This window comes from Myxine glutinosa, chromosome 2, assembly GCF_964187855.1.
Source record: "Myxine glutinosa chromosome 2, kmMyxGlut1.1, whole genome shotgun sequence".
Classification (NCBI taxonomy): Eukaryota; Metazoa; Chordata; class Myxini; order Myxiniformes; family Myxinidae; genus Myxine; species Myxine glutinosa.
Genome location: NC_136262.1, coordinates 126,440,555 through 126,468,416, shown reverse-complemented (window position 1 = coordinate 126,468,416; position 27,862 = coordinate 126,440,555). Strand labels below are relative to the sequence as shown.

The following is a 27,862-nucleotide window of genomic DNA, read 5'->3' as shown; positions in this document are numbered from 1 at the left end:
GTGTCTCTGTCCACCAGGGCCGATATCGTCTGGTGTGAACAGCCAAGGCGACGTGCCACCTCACGGTAGCTCAGTCCGCCTTGCAGCATGCCCAGGGCACGCTGCCGTTGATCCCTTGACAATCGTGGCATGTTGATTGAAATGCCCATTTTGCACTGGCCTTTTTAAAGCCAATATCAAAACATCACGTGCAGCTCATTAAAATCATCCCATACCCCTTGGCTAATCACTGACAGTCAAAACGGCTGTTCAACAGCTGTGCTATGAAGTGACCATTGAAGGTTCAAGTGACCATCCGTGACCGTTTTGTCTGACAGTGAGGACACTATTGTCCACAAATAAGTTCACACATTTACTACACGCAGTGTTATTGTTGATATTTAAAGGTTTCAAAGGTGGTAAGTTTCTTTTGCGTTTCAGTATATATATATATAAGTTCAAAACACACCTGGTCACAAGTGTGCCGCACTGACCGGATCCTCAGTCGAGGTCCTCAGCATCATCCAGTTTCGGCCCTTCAACCTCGATACGGTCAGCTAAGGTGGGCCAGCAGGGGCACATACACATCCACATGCAGCAACTGCACCTGGATGCGTACATACCCCCACCCCCAGCCAGTGCGAACAACAACAACACCTCCACATCCAGAATCCACAGCACCAAACAAACATGGTGGAACACTCAAACACCCACCTTTATACCCTTCACCACTCACCAAAAAACACACCAGATCATTCATACACACACATACACACCCATACACACATACACACACAACACCAACCAACCAACCAACCACCTACCCTTACATCATACACCACTCAACACACAAAAACACACTCATGCAAAAATTAATTCATGCAAAAACACACACCCTCACCCACTCACTCATATACACAAAATAAGAAATAATAATGGTAACAAAAAAAAAACCACACACAACCAACCTACACCGTTCGCCGTGCCTCCATAAACTTCCTCCATATCCAAAATGAGCCTTTCAAGGCAACCTGGGCCACCTTGTCACACATCCTCCTTCTTTCTGTCCCACACACTCCCAGCCTAGCAAGAAATGCAGAAAAGGAATTGCCAATATACCCAATATACATATATATATATATATATATATATATATATATATATATATATATATATATATATATATATATATATATATATATATATATACAGTCACGTGAAAAAGTAAGTACACCCCATGTAAAGTTTTGACTTTTTCAACATATTTCAACATACAGCTATTTGATCTTCATTTCAACAATATTGATAGATAAAGGTGATATAATATAACAAATATCATGAAACATTTACATTTTGTAGTCCATTGTATAATTTAAATAAACATAAATGCAAATTTCGCATGTGGAAAAAGTAAGTACATCCCATGAAATGTTTTTTAAATCTTTATAACATGTGGACATATCAATATTTGATCTTCATTTAAACAGTATCTATAGATAAATGTGTTTTCATTGAACAAAAAACAATGAATAATTGACTTTGCAATAATTTATTCAACAAAAAATTGAGATGTTTAGGGGTTTCTTGCATGCACACCACCGTTTAGAGGCCATTTTTCCCCGCAAAGCGGGGGTTGGCCTTTTCGGGGACCGTGGTAGTTGTTTTTTTTTGGTCCCCTTTTTGAAGCAATGTTTTACGGCCGGATGCCCTTCCTGACGCCAACCCTTTTTGCCGCCTTCAACGACAAACAGGGAATTACCAGTGAACTGGTACTCAATTAGCCGACCTCGGAAGGATGACAGGCTGAGTCAACCCCCCTGGCATTAATTCGGCATGTCTTGCATGCACAGTTCGTTTCAAATCCCCCCACAACATCTCGATGGGATTTAGATCCGGGCTTTGACTTGGCCATTCCAGAACCCTCCATTTCTTTCTTTTCAGCCATTCCTTGGTGGATTTACTGGTATGTTTAGGGTCATTGTCATGTTGCAAGGTCCACCTTCGGTTGAGCTTCAACTTTCCGACAGATGGCCTCACATTATCCTCAAGCACCCTCTGGTACAATGAAGAATTCATAGTGTTTTCTATGATGGTGAGCTGCCCAGGCCCTGATGCAGCAAAGCTGCCCCAAGCCATAATATTTACACCACCATGCTTTACAGTTGGTATCAGGTTCTTGTGGTCAAATGCTGTCTTTGGTTTTCGCCAAACATGTCTTCTGATACTGTGGCCAAATAGCTCTACCTTTGACTCATCTGTCCAGAGCACATTGTTCCAGAAGTGCTGGTCTTTGCCTAGGTGTTCATTGGCAAACTTTAGTCTTGCCCTGATGTTCTTTCTGGACAGCAAAGCTTTCCTCCTGGCACACCTCCCATGTAGATCAAATTTGCGCAGCCTCTTTCTAATGGTAGACTCGTGCACTTTGACATCAACAGTGGCAAGAGCTACCTGTAGGTCCCGTGATGACAATCTGGGGTTCTTAGAGACCTCTTTCAGCATCTTGCGGTCTGCTCTCGGGCTGAATTTGCTAGGGCTGTCTGGCCTGAATAAGTTGGCAGTTGTTTGGAATCTTCTCCACTTGTAGATGATCTTCCGAACAATCGAATGATTGATTTCAAATTGTTTGGAGATCTTTTAAAATCCCTTCCCAGACTTGAAGGCATCTATAACCTTCTTTCTGAAGGCCTCAGAGAGCTCTTTTGATCTAGGCATGGTGACGCCGCACACTTCAACAACAAAGAGCAAACCAAACTAAATGTCTGAGGTTTAAATAAGACAGGTTCCTCCAAGATCCTCTCTAACGATGTTCTAATCATTTGCACCTGAGCTGGTGCACCTGATTCTAATTTTAGATATTTGAAGTAGTGATAAATGTAGGTGGTGTACTTACTTTTTCCACATGCAAAATTTTCATTTATGTTTATTTAAATTATACAATGGACTACAAAATGTAAATGTTTCATGATATTTGTTATATTATATCACCTCTATCTATCAATATTGTTGAAATGAAGATCAAATAGCTGTATGTTGAAATATGTTGAAAAAGTCAAAACTTTACATGGGGTGTACTTACTTTTTAACGTGACTGTGTATATATATATATTTCCTGTGGGTGTTGGTCATGTGGGAGTGCCTTGCGAGCAACATGTTGCCCATAAACCTCTAGTTGGGGACCACTTGCCTCAGCTATCTCGTCTGGGTTTGAATCTTGGCCCAGCTAGAAACGGTCACCTTGGTGTTTCACAGGCAGAGCGAGGCATCAATGTGTATGCCGTCCCTCGAAGCCCTCGGATGGACGTTAAACTGGGCGTTTCATCTGCGGCATTAATTGGTGGACTTTAAAGATCGCCCGGTGTCTTTCGAGTTATCACTGGCACCCAAAAAAATTCATGCTTCATTATTAACGATGCAACTAGCAGGCCGCATTCAGAATTGAATCCCAGTGCAATATGCATTCACGAATAGCAACAACATGACAATAGAAGTATTATCGAAGTGCATCCATCCAAAGACTGGTAGGCAGTATACGCCGACGATGCACTGCCTGTATCCAAAACAATGGAAGTGCAATACATTTATGTCAAAACCTTTCCTTTTTAAAAGTGTATTTTTGCGAAACAGGTTTTTCTCTTTTGTTTTATAATTTGAGCACAACAGATTGAGGACAGCCAGCACTTTGTAGAAGTGATTCAAAAGCTAAAATAACTGAAAATGAAATAAATAAGAGCTCAGAAATGAGCTGCTGCTGTTTCTGCAAAATATATTTGAACAGTTGAAAGAAATCTGGTAAAAAAAAAAAAAACCCCCTCTAAAAACTCCCCACATCAAAAACCTTCCTATCCGGTACAGCTTCTGTAAATCTAGAGCTCATATTGTTCACTGTTGCCCTCGAGTAACATCTGGTGTATTGTCCCTGGGCTTTGACCCAGCATCAAAAAAGGATGGCAGACCCAGCTCGAGTGCACCATGCACATGTTGGCCAAAGCAGTTGAACTGTGAGATATCTCGGAAAAGAGTGATGCGAATTCATCCGAATGAGTCCTTGCATGCAGACGGGATTTTGGAATCTTGGGAAGTTAGTTTGCAGCAGCAGAGTTCCAGACCTCAAGACGCATCTCATGTAATTGCTTGGATTCGTGTAAGTTTGCCAACAACACGCTATTCGGATACTCTTTACGACGGTGACCAATCAAATAGAAGGGAAAGCATGACGATTCGGTTCAGTTTGATTTTGTGTCACAACTCAATCATGATATTCCAGTGAGTTTTGAAATACTGTACCTGCTGCAAACTTGTATGCTAATGAAAAACTGCCCCTCCTCATATGCTAATGATAATTATACTTGTATACCCTCCTCGTATGCTAATATACTCGTATAACCTCCTCGTATACCCTACTCGTACACCTCTTCGTATGCTAATATACTCTAAAACACTCCTCGTAAGCTAATATACTCGTATACCCTACTATTATGTTAATATACTCATATACCCTACTCATATGCTAATAAACCCGACTCGTATGGCAATATACTCGTATACCCCCCTTGTATGCAAATATACTCGCATACCCCACTCATATGCTAATATACTCATATACCCTACTCGTATGCTAATGCTACTATTTGGATACAAATATACTCGTATACCCTCCTCGTATTCTAATATACTTACAGTATACCCTACTCATATGCTAATAAATTCGTGTACCCTACTCATATGCTAATAAATTCATCTACCCTACTCGTATGCCAAGAAATTCGTGTACCCCACTCATATGCTAATATACTCGTGTACCCTACTCATATGCTAATATACTCGTGTACCCTACTCGTATGCTAATATACTCATGTACCCTACTCATATGCTAATATACGCGTGTACCCTACTCATATGCTAATATACTCGTGTACCCTACACATATGCTAATATACTCGTGAACACTACTCATATGCTAATATACTCGTGTACCCTACTCATATGCTAATATACTCATGTACCCTACTCATATGCTAATATACTCGTGTACCCTACTCATATGCTAATATACTCATGTACCCTACTCATATGCTAATATACTCGTGTACCCTACTCAGATGCTACCCTACTCGTGTGCCCTACCCATATGCTACCCTACTCGTGTGCCCTACTCATATGCTAATATACTCATGTGCCCTACTCATATGCTACCCGACTCGTGTGCCCTACTCATATGCTGCCCTACTCGTATGCCCTACTCATATGCTACCCTACTCGTGTGCCCTACTCATATGCTACCCTACTTGTGTGCCCCACTCATATGCTACCCTACTTGTGTGCCCTACTCATATGCTACCCTACTCGTGTGCCCTACTCATATGCTACCCTACTTGTGTGCCCTACTCATAAGCTACCCTTCTCGTGTGCCCTACTCATATGCTGCCCTTCTCGTGTACCCTACTCATATGCTACCCTACTCGTGTGCCCTACTCATATGCTACCCTACTTGTGTGCCCCACTCATATGCTACCCTACTCGTGTGCCCTACTCATATGCTACCCTACTCGTGTGCCCTACTCATGTGCTACCCTACTCGTGTGCCCTACTCATATGCTAATATACTCATAAACCCTTATCGTGTGCTAATGCTAATATACTTTTAGGGTAACATTAGCCACCCCCTCCTTAGAGCTGGATACTTGTATTCAAAGCTAAAATTACCTTTTAAACACTTTAGTAATCGACATATGAATTACTGACATTTAATATTCAGTGTCACATGTTAGAAAGAACCTGTACACTGTTTATTACTTGCAAAATCGAAGATTTTCAAATACGGTGTCGTGTATTGGTTGGTCTTGTGCTGCTTGTTTGTCTGTATGGCAGTCGCCTACAGGTCACAATTTCAAAGCGATCTTTACGAAACTTCACCAAATAGTAGAGTTGGTCATAAGGAAGAAGCCTATTGATTTTGAGGTCAAAAGGTCAAAAGGTCAACATAAGCCACGGGTCAGCAACTTAGGTGACATTTCTAAAATCGTCAATTGTCATCCGATTGATTTGAAATTTGAAGAGGATTTGCATGTCAGGTCACTGAATTCAACCACCAATTATTTTTGAGGTCAACATAGGCCAAAATGTCAACATAAACCAAAGGTCAACAACTTATTTCAGGGACTCCGCAAGTATCGTGCTATGCACGACATATTTCTTGTTTATTTATTTGTCAGCCTGGGCAGCATTGTTGATTGAAGACCAGAACGTCCCAAACTGATTAAGATGGTAGGTTTGGAAGTGGATAGCGAAGATCAAGGTTAGAGGGGAACAACAGGATACAGGGCTGCTGCACCTTTATGGGCAAAAGAAGGAAGCAGCGAGGAGAGATGTGAATAAGATGAGGAATGATATGGAAGAGGTGTACAACGAGTTGGAAAAGGATGGTGGGAAGAATATGATCTATAAATTGACTCAAAACAGGGATGAGGATAGCAAGGACATGAAGGGGATTAGAGGTGGGGGGGGGGGGGGGGGGGGAGGGGGGGTGATTAAATATGGTGGCGGGAGGCTAGTTTTAGTGACAGAGACGGGCAGTAGTGAGGGTATGGGAAGGATATTTCAAGGAGATGTTGAACTGCAGAGGAAGCAACGGCGAACTGGAGCTTCTTTGTTACAGAGAGGGGGGGGGGGGGGGGGGCGGACAGCATTAAGGAAGATGAAGAAGGGACAAACACCAGACATTGAAGTGCGTACAGAGATGCTAGTTGCTGCTGGATAAATCGGAGACAGTTTTACGAAGAGGCTGTTGAATGTATGTACATGTGAGGGTTCAATTCGGGATTGGTGGACAAAGCTAATTGTGTTGATATTGAATAGGAAGGGTGATGCTGTTCAAGATCCAGGAAAGTGCAGGGGCATAACGCTACTAAGACATATCATTAAGCTATTGGAGAGGATAAGGAAGAGTGTGGATGGTGATCAGCGAAGAGCAACAGGGGTTTAGAAAGTGCAGGGGGACAATGGATGGATGTTCACTCTGAGACGGCTGGTGGAGAAGAGGTTGGAAGTGCAAGGTGAAATGGCATTGCTTTGGATTTGTGAATCTGGAGAAGGCCTATGACATTGTCATAAGAGAAATGGTGATGACGACAATGTGATGAATGGGAGTGCCGGAAGTAGAAGTTAGGTTGGTGGTGGGGATGTACAAGGGAACAAAGGGAAGCAATGTCTGAAGAGTTCAGTGTGAACATCAGTTTGAGGCAGGGAAGCTCTCTCAGCCGACTCCTGTTTATCATGGTGATGGAGCTGGTAAGCAAGAAGGCAAACATGAGGGGTATTCTGGGATATGTTGTGTTGCTGATGATTTGACTGTTGGGGTGGGGAGTAGGTGGGAGATGCAGGAAGTACTGGGGGAGTGGGAGAAGGCATGGGCTGAAAGTGAACATGGAGAAGACCGAGGTGATGTGGGTTGGGTAGCAGAGAAAATAAATGGATATCAGGTCAGAGAAGGACATCAGATAGGGAAATAGTTTCGAGTATCTGGGGTAGAACAGCACGTGGGGATGGTTAGTTGGAGGCAGAGGTGAGGAGGAGGGTTCATGGGTGCAAATGCATGGAGGAGGGCGCAGGGAGTAATAGCAGACAGAAAATGTGCGTCATCGCAAATCCCCACGTTTCCCACATAAAGCAAAGTTGAAAGATAGCAAAATGTTCCACGACGACTGACACAATACCAACTTTGGAGTAAAAAATTTCCCGTTTTCACCCTTGTGACCCGAAGTCCACCCCCTGTGGCATGAACCGGGGGTCAAATCCAAAAAATCATTACATATTTCATGAGTCCACCAATGTCACCCCTCTCAACCCCCCAATAATATGCGTACGCAATAGAATATTATCTTTGGTGTAGTATTTACAGAAATTTCTGCAAAATGTCACAAAATAACAAAGAAAAAAAATTTGCAAAATATTTATTTTTTCCCCATCCCCAAAAAAACATGCACACTGAACACAATCTGGCGAGTACAGCAATTCCTCGTTTAACGCAGTACATACATTCCACACATGGTGCAGGCAAAAAGTACCTTGTTAAGCGAATTCGCATTGTGTGAAAACAATTTTCCTATAAGAAATAATGTAAAAGGTGAGGGTTGTGTGTGAGAGAGATTGCTAACGATCAGGAAAACCTTGAAGGATATATTTTCTTTCGCACAATAATCTTTAAGTTCCTTGGGAAGATAAACATTAAACCATTCCAGGAAAACAGCACCTGTTATCCATCCTTTAGTGTTCGATCACCAGATAAAAGGGAGATGGTCCTTTGAATTGCCCCTCAAAGCTCTTGGTGTCTCAGATTTCAATGGATGGCTCCAACAAATCCTGATTAAAGAGTAACGATGGTGGAGGACGTGTCAAACATCAATATGGGGGAGCAAAGGACTGAGATGCGAGTTGTATGGTTCCACAGGGCCAGCTGCGCAGCACAAGAAAGGTCGTCGACTGCTGCTCAGAAATCGTGTTGTAACGGCACCTTCCGTGTTGTGTGAAAAGTGTTCCCTAATAGAAAAACCGTGTTAAAGCGAAATCGTGGTGAACAAAGATGCGTTGTATTTCCATGAGATCATATATGAAGAGGACCTATTTGCCCATGTGTTTATAACAAAGCCCATGGATGTCATTGAGATCCCACAATCAACGTATTAACGTAGCAAACGTATTAACGTGTTTTCAACGTAATATTTTCAGCACGCAGTGTCAAAGTACTTCTCATTTTATGTGTATCACATGACAATAAATTCATGAATATTATTATTATTAGGTTTACTCTCCATGAAATGGAGAGTAACCGATTATTACTGCTAGAGTTTTTCTTATTATTATTCTTCCGCCCTATTTTGCACCTCCGAAAACTTCATAATTAATGTTCTCAGCAACCGCTGGTCGGATTGACAGCAAATTTTCATCAAATGATCGTCTTGGCTCCTAGAATTTTTAATGCTAATTATGACGTCATAGGTCACGTGGTATGGGCGCTATCTTGTAAAACAAATTCAACTTTTCCCCTCTGTATCTTCGAAACGGCTCAATGGAAAAATTTGAGGCATGGCTCATTCTAAAGAACTCTTCAATGGGAACAAAAGGTATGTGTATCGAGTATATTAAAAATGCTAACGTTAAGAGGTTAGAATTCGTCAAACAAAACATTTTCTCCCCCGAAAATGGGATTTTTCCCCCAGATGCTTAGTTAAAAAAAACTCAGATTGCAAAAAATTTCGAAGTCATACGTCACATGGTTCGGCCGCCATCTTGTTTTTCGTGAAAAAACACAAAAACCCCTTTTTCTCCGCAACGGCTGAACGGATCGAGCCCAAACTTGGCATGCATATTCGCATACCCATGACGAACAAAAAAGTCACCGGGCACGACCTCATCCGACACATGCTTTCAGAGTTATGACGTTTTAAAGCTCAAACTAGAAATGGTATCACCTCCATAATTTGTGGAGATATCGAGTGGAAACTTTACACAAATGTTCCTCATGGGGGGATGTTTCAACGTTACTTGAGACGTTTTGATAAGTCACATGGTTTGGCCGCAATAAATAATGGAAGTTAAATTTTAAAAAGCTTGTAACTCTTGAACCACTGCATGCATCGATTTGAATTTTTACGGCAATGTAGCTCTCATCAATCGGAACAAGTGTGCAAAATTTCAAGATGATTGGATGTACGGTCTGGAAGCTATGTCTTTATTGTTGAAAGAAGAAGAAACACAGCGATTTGTCCCTCCAGAGCGTGATCACGATAACGCGATCTCCCACGGTCATTTCAACCTCAAATGAAATTCCAATTGAGGATTTGTCAATAGATGAGGTCTATTAACAAACGAATGAAACAGATTTGCTCAAATTCTGACTTTTTAAAAATCGATCGCATTTCACTCAAAGTTATGAGCTACTGAAGAAGAAGATGTCCATCCAGGACGTGATCACTATCACACGATCTCCCGCGGTCATTTCAACCTCAAATGAAATTCCAATTGCAGATTTGTGAATAGGTGAGGCATATTAACAAACGAATGAAACAGATTTGGTCAAATTCTGACTTTTTAAAACTCGATCGCATTTCACTCAAAGTTTTGGGCCACTAAAGAAGAATAAGACTCGTTTGGCTTCTCAGATAAAATAAATAATTCTGTCTCTGCAATTTCAGGTTAATTTTCTTTTTAAAATGGCTTTTTCTGCAATCAGTGCATGGATTGACATGTGTGGATGTGGGTGGGGGGGGGGAGGGATGTGTGTGTGTTTGTGTGGAGCGGTGTGCGTGTGGGGGGTGTTTGTGTGTGTGTGTGTGTGTGTATATGTGTGTGTGTGTGTGGGGGGGGGGGGTGGGGGGGATATGTGTGTATGTGGGGTCAGGGGGGGTTGGGGTGTGCGTGTGGAGGAGGGGGGGGGGGTTGGATGTGTGTGTGTGTGTGTGTGTGTGTGTGTGTGTGTGTGTGGCTGTGTGTGGGGGGGGGGGGATCTGTGTGTGTAGGGATGTGTGTGTAGGGATGTGTGTGGGGGGGATGTGTGTGGGGGGGATGTGTGTGTGTGGATGTGTGTGTGGGTGTGGGGGGTGGTGGATATGTGTGTGTGTGGGGAGGGGTTGGGGTGTGCATGTGGAGGAGGGGGGGATGGATATGTGTGTGTGTCTGTGTATGTGTGGAGGGGTGTGTGTGTGTGTGTGTGTGTGTTGGGGGTGGGGTGGGGAGATGTGTGCGTGTGTTTGTGTGTGTGGATGTGTGGATGTGCGTGTATGTGTGTGTGGGTGGGTGAATGTGTGTGTGTGTGGAGGGGTGTATGTGTGGAGGGGTGTTCGTGTGGGGGTTGGGGTGTGGGGCTGTTTGTGTGCGTGTGTTTGTGTGTGTGTTAGGGGTGGGGGGATATGTGTGTGTGTGTGTGTGTGTGTGTGTGTGTGTGTATGTGTGTGTGTGTGTGTGTGTGTGTGTTGGGGGTGGGGGGGATGTGTGCATGTGTTTGTGTGTGTGTTAGGGGTGGGGGGATGTGTGTGTGTGTGTGTGTGTGTGTGTGTGTGTGTGTGTGTGTGTGTGTGTGTGTGTGTGTGTGAGGACGTGTGCATGTGTTTGTGTGTGTGTATGTGGGTGGGGGGTAGGGGGAATGTGTGTGTGTTTGGGGATGTGTGTGTGTGTGTGTGTGCGTGTGGGGGGGGTGGGGGTGTGTGTCGGGGGATGTGTGTGGGGGATGTGTCTTGGGGTTGGGGGGAGGGGGATGTGCGCTTGTCTGGATATGTGTGTGCGTGTGAGCGGAGGGGTGTGCGGGTGTTTGTGTGTGTGTGTTTGTGTGTGTGTGTGTGGATATGTGTGTGTGTGTGTGGATATATATGTGTGTGTGTGTGTGTGTGTGTGTGTGTGTGTGTGTGTGTGTGTGTGTGTGTGTGTGTGGGGGGGGGGGTGTGTTGGGGGTGGGGTGTGTGTGTGTAGGGGGGATGTGTGTGTGTGTGTGTGTGTGTGTGTGTGTGTGTGTGTGTGTGTGTGTGTGTGTGTGTGTGTGTGTGTTGGGGGTGGGGTGTGTGTGTGTAGGGGGGATGTGTGTGTGTGTGTGTGTGTGTGTGTGTGTGTGTGTGTGTGTGTGTGTGTGTGTGTGTGTGTGTATGTGTGTGTCTGGGTTGTATCCAAGGGGGTTGTGTCAAAGCATGTCCAATGAAAGTGGGGTTGTATCAAAAGTGGGGTTGTATCAAAAGTGGGGTTGTATCAAAAGTGGGTGCGAGTAAACCGGTCATCACTGCCAGCAGTTTTAAAGTGGCAGTTCTTGTTATTATTATTATTACAAAGTGAATTGTCATTTGGAAAAATAGCAAAAACGTTCATCTAAATTGAATGCAAAAATTCCCAAGAATGGAACCAAAATGAAACTAATTAACAATACCTTAAATTAAAATAACAATACCTTAAAAAGATTAACACCAAAATTAATAAATTAATAATGATATATATATTGTTACGACCCAGGGTTCAGGGTCTATGATAAGGAGGTTAGCCTCCTTTCCCTCCTGAACTTACCGGACCTGAGGCTGCCGCGCACGAATAACTTTGTACTTCGGCAGGTTGAGAACCAGCAACTACGAACGCCAATTGGTCAGTTGCGTGATAACAGGGTCCAATCGTCGAACACCGCTTGCCTGCACCATGTGACGGTTCTAATCGGGAACCGTACCCTCCAACGGTGTACCACTTTTGTTCCTTGATGGAAATTTAGATGGCTGAGCAACCTTTGGTACCCGCCAGGCTGATGCCAATTTTGATACCGCCGATCATTACTCTGGGTGCAAGCAATGGCGGACCAATGGAAGAAGATATTCATAGAGAGACAGAAAGGAAATGTTTAACGATTCGATTTATTTACATGTATTTACAGTGCAACTTATCGATAGGAAAGGAAAAGGGACAAGAGGCAGAAACCTAGTTTAATCTATGCCTTATGATGATGACAACAAATAAACACGACATGGGTGCCCAACACACATTCACGGGGGAGGGGACGGGAAAACAAACGTCGGGATCCTGTCAGCAAAATGGTTACGATGTTACCAGGACCTTGTTGTCTTGATTCACCAACGAGCACCACACCGGCAAAGGGCAGTCCTCAGCACGAGCACGAAGAGGCAGTCAAAAGCTCAAACGCGGGCAGGCTCTACCAGCACAAACACGGGCAGGGAATCCCAGCATGAACAGGAAGAGGGAGTCCCAGCACAAACATGGGCAGGCAAGCAGGCACGTGCAGAGAGAGTCCAAGACATGCACATGTGCAGAGTGCAGAGGGTCTGATGACCACGTGCAGAGTGCAACGAGCAGGCAGAGAGCAGGCACGTGCAGAGAGAACAAAGTCCAAGGCAGCAGAGAGAGAATCAAGTCATGGCCTCGTGCAGAAAGAGTCCGTTGTGCACACGTGCAACGAGAGGAAGCAGAGCGTGAGAGAGACCGGCCAGCAGGCCACCTACACAGAGAACGAAAAAAAAACAGGTGCAGAGCGAACAAAGTCCAAGGCCTTTTTATCCGGCCTCTCCCGAGGGTGGGGCTGTTTGAGGGTGTTTTCCGGGCTGCCGATTGGTGGAGTCTCACTTCCTTTGCCCCCACAAGCCCTCTCCAAAGTTCCTCTGGTGTTCATTAGTGGCCCATTGTGTCACCCTGCCACCACAAGCCGTCTCGAAGCTACTTTTACCTGGTGCATTTGAAAAGTTCCTGGTCCACAAAATGTTGTTGCTGGCATCCACCCTTCAGGCCTTTGGCCTGTCTCCTGTCCATCAAGACTTTGAATCAATGTCGGTGGATGCAATGTTTGTGCATTTGCTTGGCTTCCCCTTATGAGTGGAGGGCCTGTCTTTCCCTCCCCAACACATAACGACATACTAACCCATAAAAGGGGAAGGGACCAAGACAATGCTCTGCGATGAAATAACTATTCTAAGGGTCCCGTATGGTGGTTGTCATTTCATCGTAGCGGTTTCCGAAAACCGCAACACTATATATATGTACAGTGCATTCAGAAAGTATTCAGACCCCTTCACTTTTTTCACTTTTTGTTATGTTGCAGCCTTATGCTGAAATTGTTTAAATTCATTTTTTCCCTCATCAATCTACATTCAATACCCCATAATGACAGAGAGAAAACAGGATTTAAGAAAGTTTTGCAAATTTATTAAAAAGAAAAAACTGAAATATCACATTGACATAAGTATTCAGACCCTTTGCTATTACACTTGAAATTTAGCTCAGGTGCCTCCCATTTCTCTTGATCATCTTTGAGATGTTTCTCCACCTTGATTGGAGTCCACCTGTGGTAAATTCAATTGATTGGACATGATTTGGAAAGGCACACACCTGTCTATATAAGGTATCACAGCTGACAATGCATATCAGAGCAAAAACCAAGCCACGAGGTCGAAGGAACTGCCTGCAGAGCTCAGACAGGATTGTGTCGAGGCACAGATCTGGGGAAGCCTACTAATTTTTTTCTGCTGCATTGAAGGTTCCCAAGAGCACAGTGGCCTCCATAATTCTTAAATGGAAGAAGTTTGGAACAACCAGGGCTCTTCCTAGAGCTGGCCGCCCGGCCAAACTGAGCAATGGGGGAGAAGGGCCTTGGTAAGAGAGGTGATCAAGAACCCGATGGTCACTCTGGCTGAGCTCCAGAGATCCTGTGTGGAGATGGGAGAAACTTCCAGAAGGACAACCATCACTGCAACACTCCACCGATCTGGGCTTTATGGCAGAGTGACCAGACGGAAGCCTCTCCTCAGTGAAAGACACATGAAAGCCCGCTTGGAGTTTGCAAAAGAGCACCTAAAGGCTTCTCAGACTGTGAGAAACAAGCTTCTGTGGTCTGATGAAACCCAAGATTGAACTGTTTGGCCTCAATTCTAAGCGTCATGCCTGGAGGAAACCAGGCACCGCTCATCACCTGCCCAATACCATCCCAACAGTGAAGCATGGTGGTGGCAGCATCATGCTGTGGGGGTGTTTTTCAGCAGCAGGGACTGGGGGACAGGTCAGGGTTGAGGGAACAATGAACGGAACAAAGTACAGAGACATCCTTCATGAAAACCTGAAACAGAGCGCTCAGGACTTCAGACTGAGCCGAAGGTTCACCTTCCAACAGGACAATGACCCTAAGCACACAGCCAGGACAATGCAGGAGTAGCTTAGGGACAACCCTGTGAAGGTCCTTGAGTGGCCCAGCCAGAGCCCTGACTTGAACCCAATCGAACATCTCTGGAGAGACCTGAAAATGGCTGTCCACCGACAGTCCCCATCCAACCTGACAGAGCTTGAGAGGATCTGCAAAGAAGAATGGCAGAAAATCTGCAAATCCAGGTGTGCAAAGCTTGTCGCGTCATACCCAAGAAGGCTTGAGGCTGTAATCGCTGCCAAAGGTGCTTCAACTAAGTACTGAGTTAAGGGTCTGAATACTTATGTCAATGTGATATTTCAGTTTTTTCTTTTTAATAAATTTGCAAAACTTTCTAAAATCCTGTTTTCTCTTTGTCATTATGGGGTATTGAGTGCAGATTGATGAGGGAAAAAATGAATTTAAACGATTTCAGCATAAGGCTGCAACATTACAAAATGTGAAAAAAGTGAAGGGGTCTGAATACTTTCTGAATGCACTGTATGTATATATATATATAAATATACACAAAAACAGTGCCTAGATAAAGTCTACACCCCCTTTCAAAATTATGGGATTAGATGCATTAAATCAGACTTTTGCCACCTTAATTTACACATCGTAAACCACACCTTCCAAGTGAAAAACAAATTCTACAAATTTCAGAAAATTAATTAAAATTAAAAAACTGGAATATATTGGTTGGATAAGTGTCAATATTTATAAACCAATAAGTGTGAAACCAGGTCGGTCACAAATAATATACAGTCACGTGAAAAAGTAAGTACACCCCATGTAAAGTTTCTGACTTTTTCAACATATTTCAACAATATTTGATCTTCATTTCAACAATATTGATAGAGAAAGGTGATATAATATAACAAATATCATGAAACATTTACATTTTGTAGTCCATTGTATAATTTAAATAAACATAAATGCAAATTTTGCATGTGGAAAAAGTAAGTACACCCCTACATTTATCACTACTTCAAATACCTAAAATTAGAATCAGGTGCACCAGCTCAGGTGCAAATGATTAGAACATCGTTAGAGAGGATCTTGGAGGAACCTGTCAAATTTAAACCTCAGACATTTAGTTTAGTTTGCTCTATGTTGTTGAAGTGTCGACAACATGTCTACAACATGTTGAAGTGTCTACAGTGTCTACAACGTCACCATGCCAAGATGAAAAGAGCTCTCTGAGGCCTTCAGAAAGAAGGTTATAGATGCAACGAGTCTGGGAAGGGATTTAAAAAGATCTCCAAACAATTTGAAATCAATCATTCGACTGTCCGGAAGATCTACAAGTGGAGAAGATTCCAAACAACTGCCAACTTATTCAGGCCATGCCGCCCCAGCAAGTTCAGCCCGAGAGCAGACCGCAAGATGCTGAAAGAAGTCTCTAAGAACCCCAGAATGTCCTCACAGGACCTACAGGTAGCTCTTGCCACTGTTGATGTCAAAGTGCACGAGTCCACCATTATAAAGAGGCTGCACAAATTTGATCTGCATGGGAGGTGTGCCAGGAGGAAACCTTTGCTGTCCAGAAAGAACATCAGGGAAAGACTAAAGTTTGCCAATGAACACCGAGGCAAAGACCAGCACTTCTGGAACAATGTGCTCTGGACAGATGAGTCAAAGGTAGAGCTATTTGGCCACAGTACCAGAAGACATGTTTGGTGAAAACCAAAGACAGCATTTGACCACAAGAACCTGATACCAACTGTAAAGCATGGTGGTGGAAGTATTATGGTTTGGGGCAGCTTTGCTGCATCACGGCCTGGGCAGCTCACCATCATAGAATCCACTATGAATTCTTCATTGTACCAGAGGATGCTTGAGGATAATGTGAGGCCATCTGTCGGAGAGTTGAAGCTCAACCGAAGGTGGACCTTGCAACATGACAATGACCCTAAACATACCAGTAAATCCAAGGGTGCACTGCACAAATTGTACTTACTTTGCAAAATTGCAAAACCCTAGAGCCAAGGGTGTACTTACTTTTTCCACATTCGAAATTTGCATTTATGTTTATTTAAATTATACAATGGACTACAAAATGTAAATGTTTCATGATATTTGTTATATTATATCACCTTTATCTATCAATATTGTTGAAATGAAGATCAAATAGCTGTATGTTGAAATATGTTGAAAAAGTCAAAACTTTACATGGGGTGTACTTACTTTTTCACGTGACTGTACGTATATATATATACACATACATATACATACAAAGTTGTATATAGAGGGCATTGCTGTTTGTGGGGGTTACATTAATGAAAATCCCCATGAATTCCAAAACCGTAGACTTACCGGGTAATGGGGAGAATAAATGGGGTACCTATCTATAAGTCAATGTGTTATAGAATTTGTCTATTAAAGACTGCAAGTGAAATGCGCCCTCATTTGCTCAGGGGCCCAGAATAGTCAGCCTGCCTTTGAAATGTGAAAAAATAAATTTAACTGGCGCTTTGATGCAATAAGATACGCCTGGAACGTATGACATCAAGACGTACTTGACAAGGAAGGAGGTGCAGTATGTTTGAACTTTTCACCTCAGCAGCGTGCAAGCGACCACCTTTTCTTTTATAAGCAGCAGTTTCTAAAGCAATTGGTTAATTTTATGAATCAGTTGTGCTTTAGAAAGGTTATGTTGGTTCTCTTTGTGAGTTTCAAAGCAAAATAAATTTGACAATACCCAATTTCCAAGCCATTTGCTGTATCAACATGTTTTACAAATTACCGAGCCAAATGTTGATCCCCGTCGCATGACGATTGCAGGCTGTTTATAAAGAATAATGTTTATGCACATCTCCTTGAAACATTTATAATTCAACGTTGTTTTCTTTAATTTCTCTATTGAAATTCGCTCTAAATAAGAGTGAAAGCCACTCAAGGATTTTGGGTTGTATACAACAGCACAAATGTAATCCATAATCGGACCTCAACCGGACTCCAATCGGCCTATGCCGTTTCCCATAAAATTGCCGATTACCAATATCGGCCCAGTACTAGTATGTATGCATGTATGTATGTATGTATGCATGTATGTATGTATGTATGTATGTATGTATGTATGTATATATGTGTGTATATATATATATATATATATATATATATATATATATATATATATATATATATGTGTGTGTGTGTGTGTGTGTGTGTGTGTGTGTGTGTGTGTGTATATGTATCTATAACATGGAAATAGCCATTTGAGCGTGATAGCCCTTTGTACTGTGAACGAGCTGGCATGCGTTTCTGAAAACACTACATGGTACACTCACTCACGTTGAGGAAGAGAAGGCCTATTTCCCCAAAAGATTGTCCGAATAAAGATTGTCCTGAAGCTTCGTCCACAACTCATTTAATTTCTTCCGGTTATATGACAGCTGTTACACAAAGCTAATAATTATTTAAGCCAAATGCATTTGATGTTACCTGTGCATATCGGCAATTAAAGCTTGGCAAATATTTCACAAATTTTCAAATGTCAAAATGAAGATACACAACTTTAGAGAGAAAAGCATCTCAGTCACTAAGCAACCCACCCTCTGCACACTCAGTGATTGGCTCTGAGCATCGTTTGTGAAGCAGTACGAATGTAATTTTGCTAAATTTAGATCGTTCACGACTGATCTGCTAAATGTAATGGCACGGGAAAGATAGACATTTGTCTGGTGCACAAAAAGTGCTAAAACTATAAGTATTTGACGACATGAGGGGTGGGGGAGGAGTTAAGAAACAAAAGTGGAAAGAAAGGATGTGCGGCCTGGAAATGATGGTTTTGGCAGTATTTTCAGTGCAATAGGTTATTGTGAAGCCGTGAATGGAAAGGATCACATTGTATACTGTACATGCATTAAAAACAACACCCATGTGAAAGATGGAAAAAAGAAAAACTCCATTGTGTGAACAAATACCGTGAACAGGTTAAATCTACACCACGTTTCCCAAAGAAAGGACACCCAATTTAATCGCAAAAAAAAAAATGTATCAAGTGGACAAGGAGAAAATGAGACTAAATAAAGTGGAATAAATTAACGAGGCTAGCCTAGCCCCTTACTGCCGTGGGTGCGACGATGTCGCTTGAGGTGTGATGAAGTTATGAAGGTCTTGCCGCACTCGCCACATACGTATGGTCTCTCCCCAGTGTGAGAGCGCCGGTGAGCCTTGAGCGTGCCCGATTGCGTGAAGCGCTTGCCGCAGACATCGCAGTGATAACGTCGCTCACCTCCATGGTCACGCACGTGGCGCAGAAGGCAAGGGTAGCTGTTGAAGCCACGCCCGCATTGCACGCAGATGTAAGGCTTGTCGGAGCTGTCACGTGGAGCCGGATTCGCACTCGTGGGTTCCTCCGGCATCTCAGCTGGCGACGCACCATCGATGTCCACTCGTGCTGCAGCCACGGCTGCAGGCTCATCACACGGTTCCGGTTGGATGACCAGCACACCATCTTCTCCATTCAACAGCTCCTTGGTCGCATCTGGAGGTTCGCCACCCTCGGCCTCATTATCAGCACTTCCCCATGCCTCGTCAGAGCCCTCCATTTTAAAAGTTGCAGAGTCATCAACTCCTTCAGGTACAGTAGCACACTCTACACCGGGCGGTACCATCAGCAGTGCATTGAGGCCTTGAATACTCTCTGCATCACCAATTGGTGTACATGCCAAGGGGAACTTGGCACGAAGGTTTTCAGCTGAAATAGAAGAAGGAAGAGTGTAATGACAAGATGTCAATTAAATAAGGTTCACCTCAATCAAAACCTCACTTTCCATAGTAGATCACACTCTAGAAGCCACAATGAATACCATCTGCTCATGATTTCACATTACACTTTTTACAACAATTAAAAACATCGAGCTGGAATACCAAGCACAACACAACACCTCTAAAGTCAATTTGTATGGTATGCTGACATATGTGAAACATTAACCACCTTTCAATACATATACAAGGTGTCCCATTAGCCCCTTTGCCCTTGAACCTTTTCCTACAAGAATAGGTTGATCAGAATAAAACGATACCATTAGAATAAATCAAATAGAGCAACTTACACAATCCAGCAGAAAATGAAAACAGCACATTATTATATAATTCCCCACACATAAATAAATGAGAATTTTATTTTAATCTGACTCTGTATATATAATTTGATGTGTGTGCTCAATTGTGGGGTTTTTGGTTGTTATCCCCATGCTTTTTGAAAAAGAACAGGGGAGTATTGTAATCAGCTCCGTCTGTCCTTTGTCCGTCTGTCTGTCTGTCCATCCGTCACGATTATCGCGAAAATATCATGATAATATAAATAATGTAATTAGCACCTTGGCTTGAGAACCATGTGGCATACAATAACAATCCACATAGGAACAAACTGAATAGCCATAGAGTTACGTGTGCTCGTACTCTTTATTTAAAGTCAAACCTCATTTTGCCTGGACGAAATCGCTTTGCTCCATTTGCCAAGCAGTTTGCAAAGTGGTTGATATGGAAAGTCTGGCTTGGCAAGTGCTAGCGAGATGCTTGCTAACGGAACACGCCAAGCAACCTCAAATCTCCAAACCTTGATGTCACCTGGCTTAAGATTTGTCTCCCGACCATCACTATTTTTCTGTTTCACTTACTGCTCTCCCAATTTCACAAATTTTATAGCTTTCTTTGACTATCTCAATTCCTGCCATGCGGCCATGACACCCAAACACCTTCAAGCAGAATTCCTCTATTTAGGAGACTTCAATGTACACCACAAGGAGTGGTTGAAATCTTCCCACACAGATGTTGGGGGAGTTGAAGCTCTTACATTTTCCATTCTCAATGATTTCAATCTCAATGTTCTCAATGAACAAAAAAATTATCACCCACTATATATACCCTTATCCCAGATTGTCATGACTACTCTTCCAATACTTTGGATTTGTTCTTCACCCCCAATCCGTTGCTTTACAGCTACATAATTTCACCTCCAATTGGTTCTTCTGACCACAATCTTGTGAACATCACTTTGCTTACCACCACTCCTTCTCCGACTGCTTTGACTAAACACCAGTATTGGCATTTCAATGGCGCTGACTGGACTGGTTTACGAAACTTATTTTCTGATTTCTGAAAAGCCGACTGCCTCTCCTCGGATGATGCCTCTACCTCTGTTGAACGCATAGCTGAGATTATTGTTGCAGGAATGGAGGCTTCTATCCCCTTCGTGCAAGAGATGCGGGCATATCGGACATGGAAAAAGTCTTCTTCCTCAGACTCACATTCAGCTTTCATACCTGCTAGAAATGATTGCAAACATTATTCCTGAGGCGAAGCATTCCTTTATCCAAAATAAATATGACAACCTCTCATCTTCTTCCACTCATAGATCTTTGTGGTCCGTAGCTAAAAGTATCTCCAACAACATCTGTCGCTCTACCCGTCCTTCGCTTTTCCATTCCGATGACACTATCGCTGTCTCTCCGACTGATAAAGCAACTTTTTGGTTATCTTTTCTCCTCTAATTCCACACTGGATGACTAACATTCCATCTCCCTCTGATACCCCCCTTACCAACCCTATGCTTCTCACTATAATCTCTTTTCATGCAGTCAAAAAAGTACTCCTCTCTCTGGACACAAGCAAGGCGTACGTACGGACAGAATGGTATTCTTCCTCATACCTTGAAGGAGTGTGCCTCAGAACTTGCACACGTGCTTACTCGTTTGTTTTGCTTTTGTTTAAAAACCCAAACTTTTCCTCTTTCCTGAAAACATGCCTTTAAAAATAAAAAAACACCCTTAGAGGCCATTTCCCCCCGCACAGCGGGGATTGGCCTTTTTCGGGCACCGTGGTTGTTGTTGTTTTTGTTGGTCCCCTTTTTGAAGCAATGTTTTACGGCCGGATGCCCTTCTTGCGGCCAACCCTTTTTGTCGCCTTTTACGACAAACAGGGAATTACCAGTGAACTGGTACTCAATTAGCCGACCTCGGAAGGATGACAGGCTGAGTCAACCCCCCTGGCGTTAATTCAGTGATCGACCGGGATTCGAACCCAGGATCCTAGGATCCTACGCTGGCACCCTAGCCGCTAGCCCAACACCAGGCTAACAACACCTGAAAACATGCCTTAGTACAACATATTTTAAAGAAGGGTGATCATTCAAACCCTTCCATCTTCATCTTGGCATGTTTTTATCACATCTTGGCTTTTTATCACTGATTGCTCTGACTTCTACCATTTCCAAAGTCTTTGAATGTCTTCTCAATTCCCATTTCCTCAAGCATTTTGAACCTCAGTCTTCTATCTGACCATCAATGTGGCTTTCACAAGGCAAGATCTACAGGTGATATCCTTTCTTACATTACGAATGCCTGGGCCTCTTCTCTGAAAGACTTTGGTTTTGTTTGGATATTTTGTTAGACAAAATCCTTTGTTGTAGGCCATGATATCTCAAAAGCCTTTTTTTTTTGGATACAGAATCGAGGCTCATGTAAGAGCAAACACATTGAACATGAAAAGATGCACATGCACATAAAACATACAATGAAGGAAGCGGGAGACAAGAGGGGGGGAGAGAGAGGGAAGCACACAAGCACAACAACAGTAGAGAACAGGGATGTCGGTAGCTCTTTGGAAGGAGGAGGGCTGGGGGAGGAGGGAGGGGTACACGGCATAAAGCAAATGAACACTACTAGGAATTTCAGGAAATAAGTTGAGGATTGAAAGAGGTGGATTTGGGGTGTTTTAACAGGGGTAGAAAAGATCAAGGTTTTGGATGGGGGAAGATAAGAGATGGTGGTGAACACCATGCCTTTGACAGTTTGGCATTGCGGTCTGGTATTCAAGCTTCGCTCTTTTGGCTTTCCTCCTTCACTCTGCTCTGATACGACCGCACTGTCTCCGTAATTATTGATGGTTGAACATCTCCCTCCTTCCTTAACAACGGTGTCCCTCAGGATTCTGTTCTGTCTCCAACACTCCTCCCTTCTTTTTATCAATGACCTTCTTTCTTCTACAAATACCCAAATGCAATCGTATGCTGATGACTCGACATTACATTCCTCCATGTTTTTTCCCATCTGCCCCATCTTCTCTCACTCGATCTACATCATGTTTGATCACAGCCTCCTCTTGAAATTCGGATTTGAACAAGATTTCCCAGTGGGGCAAATGTAATCAGGTTAAATTTAATGTTTCCAAAACTTAATTTATTTTTCTTTCTTTCTTTCTCTCTGTCTCTCTGTCTCTCTCTCTAAAACTACTCTCAACACTCCAATCTCCTTTGAAAGCTCCACAATTACACCAGGTGATACAATAAACGTACGAGGTATTACCCAAATATCAAATTTATCCTGTAATCCACACATGACACAAATAGCAAAGTCTGCCTTGAATAAACTAGGAGACCTGTTCGGATGTTGAGGATTCTTCTTCTCTCAACAGTCGCTTCAACTATATAAAGGATTGATTCGTCCTTGCATGGAGTACTGCTCTCATATCTGGGGAGGTTCCAGCTCCACATAATTACTCGACAGAATTGAATCCAAAGTAATCAGACTTATCAACTCTCCCAATCGGACCTAAAAACTAGACCCTCTCAAATTATGTCGCAAAGTTGGTTCTTTCTCTTTTCTACAGATATTACTTTAGTTTCTGCTCCAAAAAACAGGCTGCTTGTGTACCTCGTCATTAGTGAGACCACGGAATACTCAACAAGCCACAACATCTCATGATTATTGTGTGGCCATTGGCAACTCAAGGGCCCTGTTATGATGTTTCTTTCTTCCCCTCCACTGCCAAACTATGGAAATCTTCACCTTCCCATGTCTTTCCAAACACTTACTACCTTCCCCTTTTCAAAAAGCTTCTTTTTTTTTTTACTTCCTCAAAAACTCTGAGACTATTCTCCCTTTGTTCACTTTTCTCAATGCAGGTTTTATCTAAGACCTGGCCTCGATGAGGGCTATAGAGTCCTTCAACATAAAAAGCTGCATGCTGACATAACACACCTAGCAATCTGCATGCTAACATAACACACCAAGCAAGCTGCATGCTAACATAACACACCAAGCAAGCTGCATACTCACATAACACACCAGGCAAGCTGCATACTCACATAACACACCAAGCACGCTCCATACTCACATAACACACCAAGCAAGCTGCAAACTCACATAACACACCAAGCAAGCTGCATACTCACATAACACACCAAGCAAGCTGCATACTCACATAACACACCAAGCAAGCTGCATACTCACATAACACACCAAGCAAGCTGCATACTCACATAACACACCAAGCAAGCTGCATACTCACATAACACACCAACCAAGCTGCATACTCACATAACACACCAAGCAAGCTGCATACTCACATAACACACCAAGCAAGGTGCATACTCACATAACACACCAAGTAAGCTGCATACTCGCAATAACACACCAAGCAAGCTGCATGCTAACATAATACACCAAGCAAGCCGCATGCTAACATAACACACAAAGCAAGCCGCATGCTAACACAACACACCAAGCAATCTGCATGCTAACATAACACACCAAGCAATCTGCATGCTAACATAACACACCAAGCAATCTACATGGTAACATAACACACCAAGTAATCTGCATGCTAACATAAAACACCAAGTAAGCTGCATGTTAACATAAAACACCAAGTAAGCTGCATGTTAACACAAGCGTTACGCCAAGGTCCCCCATCGGGGAAGTGATGTGAGTTGACAAAGTGGAAGACGCAGAAAACATGCTATGATATGATATTTCGCTGACAAGGTTCAGACATACATGGAGGCGGCCATCTTGGATTTTGCGTGGCGACCCAATTTTCAATAGGGTTCTTCCTTATGCCTAGATACACCCACACACCAGATTAGAATTTGGTACTTCGCTTATTTTTCGAGATATTCCGCTCACAAGGTTCAGACATACATGGCATCAGACATACATGGCGGCGGCCATCTTGAATTTTGACGTGGGTTGCACCCACACACCAAATTCGAATGCGGTCCTTCGCTTACGCATGCACGCCCGCACACACGCACGCACGCACTGACGGGAAAACCATAGTCCCCCTTTCGCTCCGCGGTGCGACGGGGGACAATAACACACCAAGCAATCTGAATGCTAACATAAAACACCAAGTAAGCTGCATGTTAACATAACACACCAAGCAGACTGCATGCTAACATAACACACCGAGCAAGCCGCATGCTGACATAACACACCAAGCAATCTGCATGCTAACATAACACACCAAGTAAACTGCATGCTAACATAACACACCAAGCAAGCCGCATGCTAACATAACAACACACCAAGCAGACTGCATGCCAACAAAACACACCAAGCAATCTGCATGCTAACATAAAACACCAAGTAAGCTGCATGTTAACATAACACACCAAGCAGACAGCATGCTAACATAACACACCAAGCAAGCCGCATGCTAACATAACACACCATGCAGACTGCATGCTAACATAACACACCAAGCAATCTGCATGCTAACATAACACACCAAGCAATATGCATGCTAACATAACACACCAAGGAAGCTGCATGCTAACATAACACACCAAGCAAGCTGCATGCTAACATAACACACCAAGCAATCTGCATGCTAACATAACACACCAAGCAATCTACATGGTAACATAACACACCAAGTAATCTGCATGCTAACATGAAACACCAAGTAAGCTGCATGTTAACATAAAACACCAAGTAAGCTGCATGTTAACACAAGCGTTACGCCTCGGTCCCCCGTCGGGGAAGTGATGTGAGTTGACAAAGTGGAGGACGCAGAAAACATGCTATGATATGATATTTCGCTGACAAGGTTCAGACATACATGGAGGCGGCCATCTTGGATTTTGCGTGGCGACCCAATTTTCAATAGCGTTCTTCCTTATGCCTAGATACACCCACACACCAGATTAAAAGTTGGTACTTCGCGTATTTTTCAAGATATTTCGCTCACAAGGTTCAGACATATATATGGTGGCGGCCATCTTGGATTTTGACGTGGCGACCCAATTTTCAATAGGGTTCTTCCTTATGCCTAGATACACCCACACACCAGATTAGAATTTGGTACTTCGCTTATTTTTCGAGATATTCCGCTCACAAGGTTCAGACATACATGGCATCAGACATACATGGCGGCGGCCATCTTGAATTTTGACGTGGGTTGCACCCACACACCAAATTCGAATGCGGTCCTTCGCTTACGCATGCACGCCCGCACACATGCACGGATGGGAAAACCATAGTCCCCCTTTCGCTCTGCGGTGTGACGGGGGATAATAACACACCAAGCAATCTGAATGCTAACATAAAACACCAAGTAAGCTGCATGTTAACATAACACACGAAGCAGACTGCATGCTAACATAACACACCAAGCAAGCCGCATGCTGACATAACACACCAAGCAATCTGCATGCTAACATAACACACAAAGTAAGCTGCATGCTAACATAACACACCAAGCAAGCCGCATGCTAACATAACACACCAAGCAGACTGCATGCCAACAAAACACACCAAGCAATCTGCATGCTAACATAAAACACCAAGTAAGCTGCATGTTAACATAACACACCAAGCAGACAGCATGCTAACATAACACACCAAGCAAGCCGCATGCTAACATAACACACCATGCAGACTGCATGCTAACATAACACACCAAGCAATCTGCATGCTAACATAACACACCAAGCAATCTGCATGCTAACATAACACACCAAGCAATCTGCATGCTAACATAACACACCAAGGAAGCTGCATGCTAACATAACACACCAAGCAAGCTGCATGCTAACATAACACACCAAGCAATCTACATCATAACACACCAAGCAGACTGCATGCTAACAAAGCACACCAAGCAATCTGCATGCTAACATAACACACCAAGCAGACTGCATGCTTACAAAACACACCAAGCAATCTGCATGCCAACATAAAACACCAAGCAAGCTGCATGTTAACATAACACACCAAGCAAGCCGCATGCTAACATAACACACCAAGCAGACTGCATGCTACCATAACACACCAAACAATCTGCATGCTAACACAACACACCAAGTAAGCTGCATGTTAACATAACACACGAAGCAGACTGCATGCTAACATAACACACCAAGCAATCTGCATGCTAACATAACACACCAAGTAAGCTTCATGTTAACAAAACACACCAAGCAGACTGCATGCTAACATAACACACCAAGCAATCTGCATGCTAACATAACACACCAAGCAAGCCGCATGCCAACATAACACACCAAGCAGACTGCATGCTAACATAACACACCAAGCAGACTGCATGCTAACATAACACACCAAGCAGACTGCATGCTAACATAACACACCAAGCAAGCTGCATGTTAACATAACACACCAAGCAGACTGCATGCTAACATAACACACCAAGCAGGCCGCATGCTAACATAACACACCAAGCAGACTGCATGCTAACATAACACACCAAGCAATCTGCATGCTAACATAACACACCAAGGAAGCTGCATGCTAACATAACACACCAAGCAAGCTGCATGCTAACATAACACACCAAGCAAGCTGCATGCTAACATAATACACCAAGCAATCTACATGCTAACATAACACACCAAGCAGACTGCATGCTAACAAAGCACACCAAGCAATCTGCATGCTAACATAACACACCAAGCAGACTGCATGCTTACAAAACACACCAAGCAATCTGCATGCCAACATAAAACACCAAGCAAGCTGCATGTTAACATAACACACCAAGCAGACTGCATGCTAACATAACACACCAAGCAAGCCGCATGCTAACATAACACACCAAGCAGACTGCATGCTAACATAACACACCAAACAATCTGCATGCTAACACAACACACCAAGTAAGCTGCATGTTAACATAACACACGAAGCAGACTGCATGCTAACATAACACACCAAGCAATCTGCATGCTAACATAACACACCAAGTAAGCTTCATGTTAACAAAACACACCAAGCAGACTGCATGCTAACATAACACACCAAGCAATCTGCATGCTAACATAACACACCAAGCAAGCCGCATGCTAACATAAAACACCAAGCAGACTGCATGCTAACATAACACACCAAGCAGACTGCATGCTAACATAACACACCAAGCAAGCTGCATGTTAACATAACACACCAAGCAGACTGCATGCTAACATAACACACCAAGCAGGCCGCA

The 27,862-nt window shown here is 43.2% G+C and overlaps 1 protein-coding gene across 2 annotated transcripts in view; it reads right to left on the bottom strand.

Moving 5' to 3' along the window:
• Positions 1 to 27,862, bottom strand: part of LOC137421287 (uncharacterized) — a 153,159-nt gene that overhangs the window by 30,298 nt on the left and 94,999 nt on the right. The window contains exon 7 of one of the 2 annotated variants that reach the window (XM_068107182.2): positions 18,696 to 19,328. In XM_068107182.2, coding sequence (XP_067963283.2) covers positions 18,696 to 19,328 — 633 coding nt within the window. The remainder of the gene's footprint in view (positions 1 to 18,695; positions 19,329 to 27,862) is intronic. The other variant, XM_068107183.2, reaches the window with a different exon arrangement.